Source organism: Bufo bufo, chromosome 9 (assembly GCF_905171765.1).
Source record: "Bufo bufo chromosome 9, aBufBuf1.1, whole genome shotgun sequence".
Taxonomy (NCBI): Eukaryota; Metazoa; Chordata; class Amphibia; order Anura; family Bufonidae; genus Bufo; species Bufo bufo.
This window is the reverse complement of record NC_053397.1, coordinates 109,934,232-109,952,390: the sequence shown is the minus strand read 5'-3', so window position 1 is coordinate 109,952,390 and position 18,159 is coordinate 109,934,232. Positions and strand designations below refer to the sequence as shown.

The 18,159-nt window shown below is 41.7% G+C and overlaps 1 protein-coding gene across 5 annotated transcripts in view; it reads right to left on the bottom strand.

Annotated features, from left to right (window-relative positions):
- PLA2G4A (phospholipase A2 group IVA) overlaps positions 1 to 18,159 on the bottom strand; it is a 331,217-nt gene that overhangs the window by 207,191 nt on the left and 105,867 nt on the right. For all 5 annotated transcript variants that reach the window (XM_040407269.1, XM_040407267.1, XM_040407268.1 and 2 more), the window contains 3 exons: positions 4,957 to 5,038; positions 3,960 to 4,108; positions 2,870 to 2,983 (listed from right to left, as the gene is read on the bottom strand). In XM_040407269.1, coding sequence (XP_040263203.1) covers positions 2,870 to 2,983; positions 3,960 to 4,108; positions 4,957 to 5,038 — 345 coding nt within the window. The remainder of the gene's footprint in view (positions 1 to 2,869; positions 2,984 to 3,959; positions 4,109 to 4,956; positions 5,039 to 18,159) is intronic.

The window sequence follows — 18,159 nt, the reverse complement described above, 5'->3', positions numbered from 1 at the left end:
CTCAGTATTTCAATCGTCATTTAATATCCATTTTCCAAACTTAAAGGCTATGGAAACTAATTTGAGGCACTTTTTATTATTGCATTCTATTATTTCGTATCGGTACGTCATGATGTCCTGGTACTTAAGGAACCATGACGTACCGGTACGTCATGTGTAGTTCCGATCACCGCCGCGCGTCGGGCGGTGATCGGGACAAGGTGCCTGCTTAAATCATTGAGCAGGCACCCTAGGACAATGCGCGGGGGGTCCTGTGACCCCACCATATCGGCGATCGCCGCAAACCGCAGGTCAATTAAGACCTGTGGTTTGCGGCGTTTACGGGGTGGTTGTGGCGGTGATCAGAGGTGCCATCGGGTCCCTGTGAGGCTGCAATGGAGACCCGATGGCATGGAAGGCAGCGCAATGCCTTCCTTAGGCATCGACGCTGCCTTCCGGTGGAGAGCCTGTGAGATCCAGCTCCCTGGATCTCACAGGCAGGAAGCTGTATAAATAATACACACTGTATTACTCATACAGCCAAAGCATTCCAATACATAAGTATTTGAATGCATTATAAAGGGGACTAGACCCCCAAAAGTTGAAGTCCCAAAGTGGGACAAAAAATAAAGTGAAAAAAAAAGTTAAAAAAATAAAAGTTTTCCGCCCAAAAAATTAAAAGTTTCAAGTAAATAAAAAAGAAAAATTTCATTTCACCCAAATAAAGTACATTTTTTTTGTAAAAAATATAAAGAAAAAAATGTAACAATATTAGGTATCGCCGCGTCCGTATCGACCGGCTCTATAAACATGTCACATGACCTGCTGAACTATGGCTCAAAATATGGAGAGAGTAAAACATGATTTTTTTTGTTCCAAAAATGAAATCATTGTGTAAAACTTACATAAATAAAAAATTGTATACATATTAGATAAACGCATCCGTAATAACCTACTCTATAAAAATATCACATGACCTAACCCCTCAGATGAACACTGTAAAAAAAAAAAGGTGTAAAAAAATGCAATTTTTTGTCACCTTACATCACAAAAAGTGTAATAGCAAGCGATCAAGAAGTCATACGTACCCTAAAAAAAGTGCAAATCAAACCGTCATCTCATCCCGCAAAAATCATACCCTACCCAAGATAATTGCCCAAAAACTGAAAAAATTATAGCTCTCAGACTATGGAGACACTAAAACATGATTTTTTTTGTTTCAAAAATGAAATCATTGTGTAAAACGTACATAAATAAAAAAAATAGTATACATATTAGGTATCGCCGCGTCCGTGACAACCTTCTTTATAAAAATAACACATGATCTAACCTGTCAGATGAATGTTGTAAATAACAAAAAAAAAAACGGTGCCAAATCAGCTATTTCTTGTTAACTTGCCTCACAAAAAGTGTAATATAGAGCAACCAAAAATAATATGTACCCTAAACTAGTACCAACAAAACTGCCACCCTATCCCGTAGTTTCTAAAATGGGGTCACTTTTTTGGAGTTGCTACTCTAGGGGTGCATTAGGGGGGCTTTAAATAGGACATGGTGTCAAAAAACCAGTCCAGCAAAATCTGCCTTCCAAAAACCGTATGGCATTCCTTTCCTTCTGTGCCCTGCTGTGTGCCCGTACAGCAGTTTCCGACCACATATGGGGTGTTTCTGTAAACTACAGAATCAGGGCCATAAATATTGAGTTTGGTTTGGCTGTTAACCCTTGCTTTGTAACTGGAAAAAAATTATTAAAATGGAAAAATCGGCCAAAAAAGTGAAATTTTGAAATTGTATCTCTATTTTCCATTAATTCTTGTGAAACACCTAAAGGGTTAACAAAGTTTGTAAAATCAGTTTTGAATACCTTGAGGGGTGTAGTTTCTAGAATGGGGTCATTTGGACATTGGGTTGTGTCTATTATGTAAGCCTCACAAAGTGACTTCAGACCTGAACTGGTCCTTAAAAAGTAGGTTATTGAAAATTTCAGAAAAATAAAAAAATTTGCTTTTAAACTTCTAAGCCTTGTAACATCCCCAAAAAATAAAATCTAATTCCCAAAATGATCCAAACATGAAGTAGACATATGGATAATGTAAATTGATAACTATTTTTGTAGGTATTACTATGTATTATAGAAGTAGAGAATTTTGCTAAATTTTGTATTTTTTTATAATAAAAAATAAAAAAATTTGACTCAATTTTATGACTGTCATGAAGTACAATATGTGATGAAAAAACAATCTCATAATGGCCTTGATAAGTCAAAGCGTTTTAAAGTTATCACCACATAAAGTGACACTGGTCAGATTAGCAAAAAATGGCCTGGTCCTCAAGGTGAAAATGAGCCCGGTCCCTAAGGGGCTAAAGAGGTTGTGCAAGAATTGGGGAAGGAAAGCTTACTTACCTGCTTTATGGTGCTAGCTCCCTGCTCCTTCTCCTCCAGTCTGTGATGCTCCGCTGGGCTCCCTCATCCATTTTGACATCACCACAGGCAATCACTGGCTGCTGCGGTGAATGGCTCACCTAAATGTATGCAGTGGCAAGGGTATCCTTGGGCCAGTGTGTGTGTGTCGGGGGGGTTGCCAAAACCCCTCTATTCTTGCACAACCCCTTTAAATAAGTGTTTATGAGCTGTCAAGGAACTAGAGAGAAAGCCCTCAGAGCAGCTCTCTGACTAATTCACTGAAAAGCAGAAGATACAGTGAAAATGAAGCCTGTAGAAAACAAACTTTTTTTTAGAATTAAGACCAATAGAAGAAAAAAAATGTAGCCCAAGAATAAGTAGAATGTAATAATAAACAATTGCCGCTGAAGGTGTAATAGCCTTTAATGTAATCCAAGTGTTACTGGGCCAGGGTGTTAACAAATATAATCTTGTCTTATTTAATACCTTATTAAAGATAAAGGAGACTTCCTTTTTCTCTCCAGGCTTCAATGATGTGACCTTGAATGTTGTTGTGCCCAAAGTTTCATCCATCACATAATTTGCATCCATTAAAGTCACCTAGGAACACACAAGTGTTTCAGGGTTCACCAGATATGAACAGAAAAAATTATTTAGATAGGCAGAAGTAAGAAAAGTAAGAAAAACATGGAGTAAGAAAAAACATGAATAATGAAAAAGAAAAAAACTAGTGAGATAGATAGTGAAATTGGCTCAATATATCTTCCACTTGAAGGAATTGTCTCACAAAGAGTATCTGAACCCCCTAACATCCAGCTGTTATCTCTGGGAGAAACTTTACTCATACACTTCAGGGGCAAATTTAGACTGTAATGCCAGCCATTCAGAAGAATGACCATGCAATACATGTGACCCCTGTCACATTAAGCATGGTGTCCACTGTGTGGACAATATGCTAGAGAGCAGAAGATGCTGAGCAGACCATCTCTCTGGAGATCATTTCATCTTCAACATGCTTAACTGTTCACAGTAACAGTAATTTTGACCAGGGGTGCCCAAACCTTTGCTTGCCACTGTAGTTAAAAAGGTCTTTAATGCGGCTGATGAATGAGGGATAAATGATTGTGATGCTGATTACTTGCCCCCATGAAGCTTGAGTATTGTTGGTAGCAAATCCCATTTACACAGGGCAAACTGCTGCTGACAAATGACGATTTTAGGTTCCCCACAAAAGGTGCAATTACTGGCCCGATCCTCAGCCAGGGTAAAAGGGTCCTTGAAGGATAAAAACATTTTATGCCAACACCGACCCATTACTTGTATCGAAAACACATACAGTGTATACCAGCAGATACCTTGTCCACTTCTGTGGTTACCATCAGAAAAGAGTATATAAAAACCTATGACCAGCCTTGAAATATATTACATAGGGGTTCCATTAGTACACTGTGGGATTCACAGCACACTTTTTGAAACATTGAAAGGTGGCACGCAGGAACTTACTGGTGCCAGGAGAGTTTAGCTATGTGCAGACTTTTATGTGGCGATATCTGTTAACACAGAATGTTCACCATACCTCCAAAACATTATCCTGGTTTGGATCCAAAATAAATTCAAAAGACTCATTCCAAACTGGATTAATGTCATTGTTTATATGTTTAGTTCTCTTTCTACCATCTGGTGCTAATGCAATATAAAGTTCCACATAAGGGTCAGGCGTGTCAACTGTAAAATAAAAGAACAGAGATCAAAGTATTGATGTAAGTAAGGGCAGTTCTATCATCTTAGGCTTGGGTTACAGTAGTTTTTCACTGTACTAGCTAAATTGTGCTATTTTCACTCAGGTTTATATGACAATTTTCCAAACAGTCTTTATCAATAGTACAATAAACAAAAAAAAAAAAAAAAAAAAAAATACTTTAAATGGGTTGTCCTATCACAAATACTTATCCCCTACAAGATAAGGGATGTGTGTCTAATGGATGGGTACCAACCAATGAGGCCCCCACCAACCATGAGAATGGTGGCCCTGTGTTCCCCCATTTGAACTGGGCAGTAGTGATGTATCTGCTCCATTCAACTCTATAGGACTACCTGCGATAGTTGAGTACAAGCACTTGGCTATCTCCAGCAAATTTACTCCCAAAGATTTATATGGAGTGGCGGCACACATAAGTGACTTCCATTCCTTTCAAACAGGAGAACACAGGGCCCCAGCAGTCGGAACCCCATCATCCAGACACTTATGCCCTAAACCAGGCATCCTCAAACTGCGGCCTTCCACCTGTTGCAAAACTACAACTCCCAGCATTCCCAAACAGCCTACAGGTATCAGCCTACAGCAGGGCATTGTGGGAGCTTTAGTTTTACAACAGCTGGAGGGCCGCAGTTTGAGAATGCCTGCCCTAAACTGTCAATAGAGATATAATAGTCCCTGCAGGGACAACTCCTTTAATGACAGAACATGCTGATTAATAATAACAAGTATAAATAAGCATACTCATTGCACAGCGGTGCCTATTGTAAATGGAGCTAGAAGCTGAAGTACAGAATACTTAATAAATATTACTTACGCATATCACCAAAAGTTCCTTTGGTAACATTTGTTGCTTTTAGGACTGTTACTGTAAATCTATGTGAATACTGATGTTCAACCTGTGGGGGTGAAATTGTAAAATAATGAGGTTTTGATAAATTACACATTATACAATACAAATCATACTTTTCTCGTTTTTCTTTTACTACTTTAAAACTATATACTGGCTGTTTTTTTTAACCTAGTATACAACAGATAATATATTATCTGCATTGCTCATAAAATAAGAGCTGTGAATCATATTTCTCAAAACTCTCTGGTGTGTTGTACCTTATTCATCATGGTCATGTATCAATAAACTGACAGCTGAATGTTGCCATTCCCCTTGTCAAATGAGCATGTCAGTACTCTTACACTTCTAATCAGTGCACTCTAGGAACACACCACTTTCAGAAGAGGTATGGCCACGCCCAATTGTCAATTTATTGCATCACTTAGTTCATGGGAAATGTACGTATTGTAGGAAGGTGCAAGGGGCCGTCATTGGTGGAAGGTATGTGTCACCGAGATTCCTGGCCTCGGTGAGGTAAGAGCCGTTTTTTTTTTTTTAAGTATCAGCGGCAGCTAGTGCTGGTTGACACGGTTTGTAGTCAGTGTGGCTGTAAAGCCAATCCAAGCCAGCTCTTACTGGGAGTAGCCAAAGTGCTGGGTGGGTGGCTTCTCCCCACGCTCCAGACCGGGTCTTTATTGGCCTATATAAAACCCAGCCAGCAGTCTCAGCTCGGTGTGGATTATCCTCCATCTGACCGTGGAGCACTGTCAGTCTCTGTGTGTTTTTGAAACTGAGAACTTGTGCCGTACTAAAGGGCTGAGAGACGCCTGCTGGGAAACAGGCCCTAAAGCGTGCTGTGGACTGCGGGTGGAAAAACTGCTGACCAGGTGAAGGCTTTTGTTCTGTGGACTTTTTATGGCGTGAACAAACACCAAGACTGCAAACCATTACTTTTTGTTTTTCCCTATGTGTGAATAAAAAACTGAACTGTTTAAGTTAAAGACTTTGTAGTTGCCTCTGTACTGTGTCCGCTAGCCTGTCTTGGAACTAAAACAGACATGTTAGGAGAGGTGACATCTTCTCTTTTGTCAAATACTAACAATTACAATTGGTTTTTGGTTTTATGTTCAGATCTAATACTGTACCTGCGAAGAAGCTTGTGAAAAAATGGAAAGTGTACCACAGCCAAAAATAAAGACAACTCATATCTGCGCTAGCTGCACTTCCCTATTTGATTTATGCTGGTAGGCATAACTCCGATATGCATTTTTTAAAGGGGATTGCCCTTTAGGGAACTGGTTGACAAGTCCTTTCAGATCATATGACTGTAGTCCTAGTATGACAATCATTGGTCTGGTCAAAGAGGACAGACTTGGAATTGACGCTGTTCCTGGATCAAGGATAGCCCACAAATGATATAAAACACTTTCTTAGGTTTTTTGTTTATTTTGACATTAAAACAAATAAAATAAGAATCGTAAATGGGGCTCATACAACGCATTTTGTGCCAGAACTGGCAGCAGTTATCTGAGGAAGGCAGGGTGCCCAGTAACTATCCTCAATCCACAAACAGCACTGATTATAAGTCCTCTTTGACCAGACTGATAATACTGTACCTGTAACTTTACTTACAAGTACGGCCAATATTTATAAGAACAATCATTTCTGCATCACATTTGCTTTCTACATGTAACTGCTTTACAAAACTTTTCCTTTAGATAAAGCACATTGAATATCATGTATGAAAACTGTGGGCTCATCTGTGATATTGCCACAATGTGGAATCTGAATGCTTGCAGGGAGGAACAAGATTACAAGTTCAGAGACAATATTCAGCCGCCACCAGTGCTATATAATATTGCCTAATACATGTTCCACTATGTTTAGTCTCATTAGAGATGTGGCTTTGTAGTGTACAATGTATAAAGAATACATTGCTCATCTATGTAAAACTTTACCAGAGCAAAGCAAATATTAAAATAGAAAGTAGCTGGGCACTAGGATGACATGACTGGACTAGCCCAGGAACAGATATGATTCAACAGAGCTTCTCATCTTAGGGTGGTTTCGAAAACACAACCTTTTGGCATGAAAAAGCGGTCATTTTTGTGGCACAGATCATTCACAATTAGAGACCTGCCCTTTCGGCGTTATAATTGCCAGCATTGCAATAAGGCTTGCTTTGAATAACCATTCCTGAGACCAGCCAAGGTACAGTGGCAGTGTTGTGCCAAAATGGTACCAGCTGCACAAACTATGAAATTATTAAAGTTTAGTCTTGTGATTGGCATCTAGTTCCTTTCTCAGTCCAACCACATTGCATGGCTTTTGGTTCCCAACATAGCAGGCAAAGTGTCTAGTCATAATACCAATAAATCTTATTGTGTAACTAAATTGTGGAATATTTTAGCCTTGTCACTGCTTTTTCTTTGTTTTTGTTTTTTTATAATTACTGTGATCGGGTGATTTGAAGATCATGCTGTAGAAGGTAGCTGCTTCCAGACTAAGTTCACATAACTACTGCCGTTGTGCATGTCAAGCCCAACCTCCTCCGGTAAGTTTTAGTCCCCGAGTGATCACTGGTCTAGCAGAGTTCACACGGGGGTGTGGTGCTCTTTGTTCTTTACAGTGTTTCAATTGGACATAGGTTGGTTGAGATGCTGTACTCTGTCTATCTGAATGTAGTCCATGCATTGTGCTGTGTCATGTGCCACCGGCAGAGGTTGGGGGGCTAGGGCCCACCAGGGGATTCACCTGTTCCACTTGGGGCAGTCCAAGCCTTCTGTTTACCTATTATTCTGGCTAGGCCACTTGATCTTTACCTATATCTCTAGGCTGCTTCTGCTTTGTTGAATTAACATGGTCATTAACTTTCATAACTGTTAGGCCGAATGCACACGGCCGTGAGCGGTCCGTGGTAACACGGCCTGGATTTCTGCTGAGAGCAGGAGCGCACAGCGTTATTGGTTGCTATGACGCTGTGCGCTTAATGCCGCCGCTGCACTACAGTATAGATCATACGAGTGTATTACTGTAGTGCAGCGGCGGCATGAAGCGCACAGCGTCATAGCAACCAATGATTCCGTGCGCTTCTGCTCTCAGCAGGAATCCAAACCGTGTTACCACGGACCGCTCACGGCCGTGTGCATTCGGCCTTAGGAGAAGGATTTTGAAAATGCACTAAAAAAGATCAGTACAGAATCCGAGATGATTTTCTGCTCCATTTTGATGCATTTTTTGGCACATTTTTTTCACCTTCCCTTTCACTTTAATGGGAGAATCAGCACAGATTCCGCTCCTCCAAGATAGAGCTTACTGCTTCTTTTTTCCACACAGTTTTTTTCAGAGTGGGGAAAAACAAGTTTTTTTTCTGCCATTGAAATGAATAAGAGGCATTTTAGAGGCATTTTTGTCACAGATTCCATGTGGAAAACACATGTAAAGCAGCCCCAAAAAACATTTGGGGTCATTTATCAAACTGGTGTAACGTAGAACTGGCTTAGTTGCCCATAGCAACCAGATTCCACTTTTAATTTTAGACAGCTCCTTTTGAAAATGAAAGGTGGAATCTGATTAGTTGCTATGGACAACTAAGCCAGTTCTACTTTACACCAGTTTGATAAATGACCCCAATTATGTGAACGGGTCTAAGGCTACTTTCACACTGGCGTTCAGTGCGGATCCGTCTTGTATCTGCACAGATGGATCCGCACCGATAATGCAAACGCTTGTATCCGTTCATAACGGATCCGTTTGCATTATTCATTCAAAAAAAAGTCTAAGGCCCCTTGCAGACGAGCGTGTCCGGATTAGGTCCGGATGCGTCCCGATGCATTGCGGCAAACCCGCGCGAGTAGGAATGCAATTGCAGTCAGTTTTGACTGCGATTGCGTTCCGATGTTCAGTTTTTATCGCGCGGGTGCAATGTGTTTTGCAAGCGCGTGACAAAAAACTGACTATGGTACCCAGACCCGAACTTCTTCACAGAAGTTCAGGTTTGGGTTAGTTGTAGTGTAGATTGTATTATTTCCCCTTATAGCATGGTTATAAGGAAAAATAATAGCATTCTGAATACAGAATGCATAGTACAATAGGGCTGGAGGGGTTAAAAAAAAATTAAAAAATATTTAACTCACCTTAATCCACTTGTTCGCGCAGCCGGCATCTCTTCTGTCTTCATCTGTGAGCAATAGGACCTTTGATGACGTCACTGCGTTCATCACATGGTCCATCACATGATCCATCACCATGGTGAAGGATCATGTGATGAGCGTAGTGACGTCATCAAAGGTCCTATTGCTCACAGATGAAGACAGAAGAGATGCCGGCTGCGCGAACAAGTGGATTAAGGTGAGTTAAATTTTATTTTTATATTTTTTAACCCCTCCAGCCCTATTGTACTATGCATTCTGTATTCAGAATGCTATTATTTTCCCTTATAACCATGTTATAAGGGAAAATAATAATGATCGGGTCCCCATCCCGATAGTCACTTAGCAACCGTGCGTGAAAATCGCACTGCATCCGCACTTGCTTGCGGATGCTTGCGATTTTCACACAACCCCATTCCTTTCTATGGGGCCTGCGTTACGTGAAAAACGAACAAAGAGGAGCATGCTGCGATTTTCACGCAACGCACAAGTGATGCGTGAAAATCACTGCTCGTGTGCACAGCCCCATAGAAATGAATGGGTCAGGATTCAGTGCGGGTGCAATGCGTTCAACTCACGCATTGCACCCGCGCGGAATACTCGCCCGTGTGAAAGGGGCCTAAGTCAAAACGGATCCGTCCTGACTTACATTGAAAGTCAATGGGGGACAGATCCGTTTTCAATTGCACCATATTGTGTCAGTGAAAAACGGATCCGTCCCCATTGACTTACATTGTACATCCGTTTGGCTTCGCATAGTCAGGCGGGCACCAAAACGCTGCAAGCTGCGTTTTAGTGACCGCCTAAAAAACGCAACGGAGACCAAACGCAGCCAAATTGATGCATTCTGAACGGACCCTTATCCATTCAGAATGCATTGGGGCTTAACTGATCCGTTTTGGGCCGCTTGTGAGAGCCCTGAAACGGATCTCACAAGCGGACCCAGAAACGCCAGTGTGAAAGTAACCTTAGGTGTTCAACGTTTAATGTCTATTTGTGCAGCCAAGTCTCCTGTTTCTCCCCCTCCCTTTGGGGTTAATGAAGCATTTGCTTCATCGAGATAAACATAGAGAGGCACCATCCATCTACTTGGTTTGGGGTTTTACACTTGTAATCTACTGCTTGGACACCTAGCGTTGTCTCAGTTATATGGCACTATGCTAATGCAAAAGTATTAAGCTACTTTCACACTCGCGTTTGGTGTGCCGATCCGTCATGGATCTGCGCAGACGGATCCGCACCGATAATAAAACCGCATGCATCTGTTCAGAACGGATCCGTTTGTATTATCTGTAACATAGCCAAAACGGTTCCGTCTTGAACACCGTTGAAAGTCAATGGGGGACGGATCCGTTTTCTATTGTGCCATATTGTGTCAGTGAAAATGGACCCGTCCCCATTGACTTACTTTGTGTGTCAGAACAGATCCATTTGCCTCCGCATCGTCAGGCGGACACCAAAACGCTGGCAAACTGATGCATTCTGAACGGATTCTTATCCATTCAGAATGCATTAGCGCAAAACTGATCCGTTTTGGACCGCTTGTGAGAGCCCTGAAACGAATCTCACAAACGGAAACCAAAACGCCAGTGTGAAAGTAGCCTTATACTTCTTTGATTATATTTCCTCCTCAAGTCCCAATATTTAAGAAGCATTCCCACAAATATTTGTATTATCTGGCCAGTTAGAAAGATACTACAATTGTAGTGAATGTAGTCTTCTCAACGGTGACTGTATCTGTGAGCCAACCACTCTTCTGCTCCTTGGCTGTGTCATGTGACTGACATGCTAACTTTCTAGTTGACACAGCTTCTTTTGTGTGAACAGGAAGTCAGTTTCTCTATTCACTCCTATGAGAGCCTTGATGTCAGTCTCATAAGAATGAATGGAGAAAGTGACTTCCTGTTGATACATAAGATGCTGTGTCAGGTGGAGAGTCAGTGTCAGTCACATGACAGCTAAGATAAGAATGGAGGGGATAACTCACAGACACAGTCACCATTAAGAAGACCACATTCACTATACTTTATACTGATGTCACGGACAGGTGCCAGGAGATCAGAGAGACTGGCAACACATGGGTTAATCTGAATGGTTCCTTGTGGATTTTTTGTGTCTGTGTTGTTTTGGTAATGACCACACCTCTGGTAGGAGTGGTTGGTTTGGTCATTTAACTTCCATTATTTATTACAGCTTACCCCTTTTGGGGGTGCAGTTTATAGCTTCAGATTCTGGACTCTGGGCTAGCTGGTCGTTGGATCTTGGTTGAGCTCCTGGCGCTTCCTTTGCTCCACGTGAAGTTAAGTGTCATCTCCCCCATTTGTATTTTGTTTGTAGTATTTCCATGTCTTTTGTATCTAGGCCTGAGGGAGACTACTGATCATCCTTCTGGTGGAGAAATAAGTTGTCTCAAGTCCTGTCACTAAACCAGGGTCCTTCAGGGGGTGTTAGGGCTCTAGGTTCCTGTGTATGAACTTTCCTACCATCGAGGTCAGTTCATACTGATAGTTATTCAGGACTTGGGTTAAGGTTGTTCTAGGAGGTGAACTTCTCCTTTACCCTAGTTTCCATGCCTAGTTCCTATCCTCTTTCCTCCTGCGCTCAGTGTGAAGTTTCCCTCCCACACCACATCTGTGACAATTGAGTACCTTTCTAAAGTGCCAGAGAATAAAAAAATAATAATAATATAGGAGTGCTTCTTTAAATGCAAGGAAATTTTTTTGCTACTAACTTTGCTGTGCATCATACCATATGTTTGGGTCACGTTTATGTATTTAAATATTTGTGACAATTTTTTTCCCCGGTGAATACACTTTGGGAACCATACTACCATTTGCACCCAACTGAAATATTTGCCTAACACCATCTTCTTAATTTGGAAAAATGTTTAAAAAATGTTTTCTGAGATTTTTGTACGGATGATCTATCTTCTGGATAGGTCATCAGAATCTGATCGGTGGGGTCCAAGAGGACCCCCGTCGATCTGCTGTTTTGAGAAGGCACCGGTGCTTCTGTGAGTGCCACTGCCTTCTCACAGCTCACCAAGCACAACGCCGTATATAGTATAGAGGCTATGCTTGGTATTGCAGCTCAGCACCATTCACTTGGATGGGGCAAAGCTGCATCTAGGCCACATGAGTGATGGACGCAACGTCACTGGCCTTGGAAAAGCAGAGAGAAGACTACAGCACTCACAGGAGCACCATGCCTTCTTAAACCGCTGATCGGCCAGGGTCCCAGGTGTTGGACCCCCACCGATCAGATACTTGAGGATAGGTCATCAGTAGAGTTGAGCGGACACCTGGATGTTCGGGTTCGGGACCCGAACTTGACCCCGAACCACCCCATTGAAGTCAATGGGGACCCAAACTTTTGGGCACTAAACTGGCTCTAAAATAGTGCTGGAAAGGGCTAGAGGGCTGCAAAAGGCATCAAAACGTGCTTAAGAGCATGACAACTGTTCTGAAAACAAATGTGGATAGGGAAATGACTTAAAATAACAAAATACAGAAAAATTAAAAATAACAATCTGGATCTAGGAGTAGGAGGTTGAGGAGGCGGTGGATGGGTGGATGTGGCGGTGTAGGTTGACGTGGCAGTGTAGGTGGAAGCGGCGGTAAAGGAGGAATAGGTAGCCAACACTGATTTGTGTTATTTTTTATTTTAAATTGGGGTATCCCCCAAAATATTGGGACATATAACAAAATAAAACAAAGAATAAGTGCACTTGAGTGCAAGAATGGATGGTTGAGGCTGGTATAAATGTCTATTCTGCACAAGGTACGGACAAGTCCTGTGGGATCCATGCCTGGTTCATTTTAATATGTTAAATTTGGAGTACAGCACACCGTTGATTGCTGGTGCCAGCAAGGACTTGTTTAGTCGTGATCAAGTAGTAGAAAATTGCAGCACACAGTATTTTTCTTTGCTTGCTAAATTTTAATCTTGTATCATCATATGATCATCATGATCCAGTGCAATTACAGGGTATATAGAGCAGGCATGTGCAAATCAGTATGGCGACCGAACGTTTCGGCCTGTCAAGGCCTTCTTCAGCCGTCTAAATATAAAACAGAGCAATACGTACTTCCGTAAGCAATGGGGTACATGCATAGAGATCAAAAATTGATGAAAAATTATAAAGAGAGGTTTTTATATATAGAACACAAAATCAAAACATATTGAAAAAATATATGGAGGAACTAAAAGCAAGAGACAGTTTGTTAAAGTCTGGGAGTGAACAGAATCGTACCACCAACTATGGTACGGAAGTTGCAATAATGACATACATAAATGCTGTCTGTTGTTCTCATGGTGGGTCACAGGATCTTATTAACTCATGGCCTATTTTGGCCAGTATAAATAGTATATATACCTGTGTATCTATATGGCCAGTAGACGTATATTGGACTAGACAGCACTAACTGGAGCAGCAACAAGGTAAACATACAGCATAGGCAACATTATTAGACATTCATGCAAGTAGTTATACATTCACCACTGTTAGGAAGGTAGCAACGGGTTAAGGTCCCATCAGTATTTACCTGTAGCTGTGCCCCTGTAGCGTGTGGCGCTGGATGCAGGGCAATGACATGGAAAGTGCGCCCTTTAAAGCGGCGAGGGATGCCAGGCTTGCTGGTCACGTCCGGCGTGAGTCACGTGACACGGGCAGAGCCGACGTGCATTCCAACTGCGTGTCAAGCGCTCAGGCCGGACGTGTGCTGCGCTGTCTGAGAGGCGGAGAATGCCGAGTCATGTGATGTTATCACATGTCTCGGGGGAGGGTCTGTTTCTATTCTAGCCGGTATGCCAAATATGATGAATTATAAAGGGCAGACTTTATATAGAACATAAAGGAAATTATTAGCAGCATGCCATATATGAATAATATACAGGTGTCTGGGCATAACAGAATAGGTAATGCCACTGTGGGCAATATATAGTGACCTCTAGAGAAGCGCATATTAAGATAGATAGAATAAATAGACATCTTAGAATAAAGTGGTGAATTAAATGACAGAAGAAGGAGTAATTAGTACATCTCTAGAAAAAATATAGTTATTAAACAATTGATGATATTTCCTGACTCATTGATACAGAAAATAATAAATTACATCATATCCCTAATTTCAAGTATAGTGGGTAGAGTGGATGGAAGGATAGGAAAGGGAGGGTGGGAAAAGGAATGGAGGAACAGGACATGGGAAAGGTAGGGAAAGGAGGGGGGAAACTATCTCACCCTTACAAGTCGGGATTTCAACGGGTCTGAAATTACCCGTTGAAATCACGACTTGTAAGGGTGAGATAATTCCCCCCCCCCCCTTTCCATACGTATTTCTCTGTTTTAGATTAAGACCGCTGAAGAAGGCCCTGACAGGCCGAAACGTCCAGTCGCCATACTGATTTGCACATGCCTGCCCTATATACCCTGTAATTGCACTGGATCATGATGATCATATGATGATGCAAGATTAAAATTTAACAAGCAAAGAAAAATACTGTGCGCTGCAATTTTCTACTACTTGATCACGACTAAACAAGTCCTTGCTGGCACCAGCAATCAACGGTGTGCGGTACTCCAAATTTAACAGATTGAATGGTACTGCGAGTTACCAACACCCTATCAGAACATGTCAAATGTGTTCTCATATGATACTAACACTGCTGACAGCATTGTTTCTGGAGCAAACCTACCCAGCAATTTCCTGCACATACCCAGCCACGAATTAAAGATACGCGACTATGAAAGAGATCGCAAACGTCTGATTGGATGGGAGCTCCATTGCAGTACTCTTGCCGAGTAGTACAAGAAGAATCGTATACCAAGAGGTCTGCGATCAAGACTGAAACCCACATTGTTCGCGGACAACGCAGAATTCTGTACACGATTCGAGAATATCTTGAATAAGTGCTCCTTTGACATAATCCTTCTCATGTTAGAACAACTACAAAAGTCAATAGAAGAGTTGTCCAAGAAGATTGAAACCACAGAAACTACCCTCACCACATCAGCACCTGAAGAGGACTGGAAAAGAGCTAAAGAGAGAATTGACAAACAACTGAGCAAATATAGAAAAATCACAGAACAGAATAAGCGACTAAAATTCATACGTGACGCAGAAGACTACCGCTTGGATAACGTCTACAGGTGGAAGGGAAACCCACAATATAATTCTTGGGATAACAGATACCATCATTATTCAGGCCCTGGTTCCTCATCGGATAGTGATCGATCAGGAGGCTACAGACGCCCGGCTCATTTTTTAGGCAACCGAAGGAGAAGAGACAGACCAGGACTAGGCGCACTAGGAGAGGCGGGAGCAAACGGTCAAGGAAGTCACATACAGACAAGATCCCAAGTAAGGAGAACAACTTAGTTGTTAATATCTCCTCCACCAACCTATCCCCAGAACAGACTTATATTTAACAGAAGGGACTATCCTTCTGCCCAACACCAAGCCTAAACACATTTACTCTGGAACAAGAGCTCCAGAGGTTTTACCGGACCTTGAGACTTAAAGTACACTTTAGCGAAATGGAACCAGGACCAGTAATCACCACTGATTCACCTAGCGCATTATCTTTGGAATCACTAGGCCTCAGGAACAAGAGCTCATTTATGCCGCCACGCAATAAACACCCAGTAGAAACTTTTATCTCCTTTGCCCAAAAGACTTTACATGAAATCTTAAAAGATAATACACAAGGTCATTACAAACATACCAATAATCTAACAGCAGAGGAAAGGATGGCCCTAGATTCATTACAAACACAGAGTGATATTATCATTAAACCAGCCGACAAGGGTGGTGCCCTAGTTATAATGGACAAAACAAAATACATGAGTGAGATCAGGAGACAATTAAGTGATGATACAACATATGAGGCCCTGTGGCAGGATCCAACAAGACAAGTCCAAAAATTTATATCCAACATCCTTAATACACATACTAGTTTAGATGTAATCGATTCCAAAACAGCCACATTCCTTACCAAACAAGATCCTATCACACCGGTATTTTACACTTTACCCAAGATCCAGAAAACCCTACAAGACCCCCCAGGACGCCCCATTGTGGCCTCCACGGATTCTGTATTCTCTCCATTGGCCATTTACCTTGAAAAAATCCTCACCCCATTGATCAAGACGTCCAGATCTTTTCTTCTTGACACAACAGATTGTATTTCTAAACTACAACAATCAGATAAAACACCGAACTGTACACTTGTTACACTAGACGTCAATAGTCTTTACACATCTATCGAACATGACAAGGGGACTCAGGCCGCGGCCAGACTCCTATATACGCATTCCGGATTCCACCTGATACAACAGGAATTCTGTATCGAGTTATTAAAAACCATACTAACATATAAAAAAATATCATGTTTGGCGATCCATATTATGGCCAGAAAATGGGTACCGTCCAATGTGGCCCCTCCATATGCAAATGCCTATATGATAGCTTTCAAAAAGGACCACGTATACACACACCCTCTATTCCACCAATTCTCTGTCATGTGGCTTTGCTTTATTGATGACATCTTTTGCATATGGAGGGGCCCCATTGTCACCATTGAGAATTTTGTTCAGGACCTTAACACAATTTATCTGGAATTGTGCTTCACTATGCAGACTAGCCAGGAAGAAATAAGCTTCCTGGACACGATGGTCAAACTTGAACCAATGGGCAATATAACGTTAGATCTCTTCAACAAACCAACAGACCGCAACAGTCTTCTCCATTATAATAGTTGCAATCCCAGGGCCACCAAAAATTCCCTCCCCAAGTCACAATTCATACGAGTCAACCGCATCGTCTCTGATAACGACGTGAAAAAAATCTAGACTTAAAGAAATGACAGAAAAATTCCAGACAAGAGGGTATCCGCAAGCTCTCCTTGACTCCACAATAAATAACATGAGTGATATGACTCCACCACGGAGGAATGAGCCTAAACGACTGGCCTGCGTAACAACGTATCATCCCCTTGTTCCCAAAATTCATCAGGCGTTGAGGAAACACTGGTCAGTATTAACAAAAGCCTACCCCAATATCGTAGAGTTCAGCAAACCCCCGCTCACTTGCTACAAAAGACCCCATAACATTAGAGATAAACTAGTTAAGGCCGACATAGGGAGCTTCACCAAATCACCCAAACAGACATTCTTGAAGAGCCAACGACAAAAGACATTCCCTTGTCTACACTGTGCACAATGCTCTAGTGTCATCAGAGGTGAACATGTCACTCACCCAAGAACAGGACGATTATACCCGATTAAGGGATTCTACACGTGTGACTCCAGTTTTGTGATTTATATACTGAAGTGCCCATGCAGCCTGGCATACGTGGGAGAGACAACACAGCATGTCCGCGATCGAGTTAGCAAACATAAATCCACTATCAGACTTGGACACACCTTGTTACCTGTCCCATATCACTTCAGTGAAAAAAAACACTGGGTCTCGCAATTACGCTTTCAAGTATTGGAGCAAGTCGATTCCCCAAGACACGGCGGTAACCGGATTTTACGCTTAAAATAAAGAGAGGCATACTGGATCCACACGCTGGGGACTCTTTCACCGCACGGCCTCAACCAGGAATGCGATTTTTCCATCAATGTTTAATGTGACTGTAAAAATGATTGACTCTATGAAACTAATACGTTTTTTATTTTCTTTTTCAGACCCGTTGAAACACGACTTGTAAGAGATAATTCTCCCCCCCTTTCCCTCCCTTTTCTCCATTCCTTTTCCCACCCTTTCCTTTCATCCACTCTACCCACTATACTTGAAATTAGGGGTATGATGTAATTATTATTTTCTGTATCAATGAGTCAGGAAATATCATCAATTGTTTAATAACTATATTTTTTCTAGAGATGTACTAATTACTCCTTCTTCTGTCATTTAATTCACCACTTTATTCTAAGATGTCTATTTATTCTATCTATCTTAATATGCGCTTCTCTAGAGGTCACTATATATTGCCCACAGTGGCATTACCTATTCTGTTATGCCCAGACACCTGTATA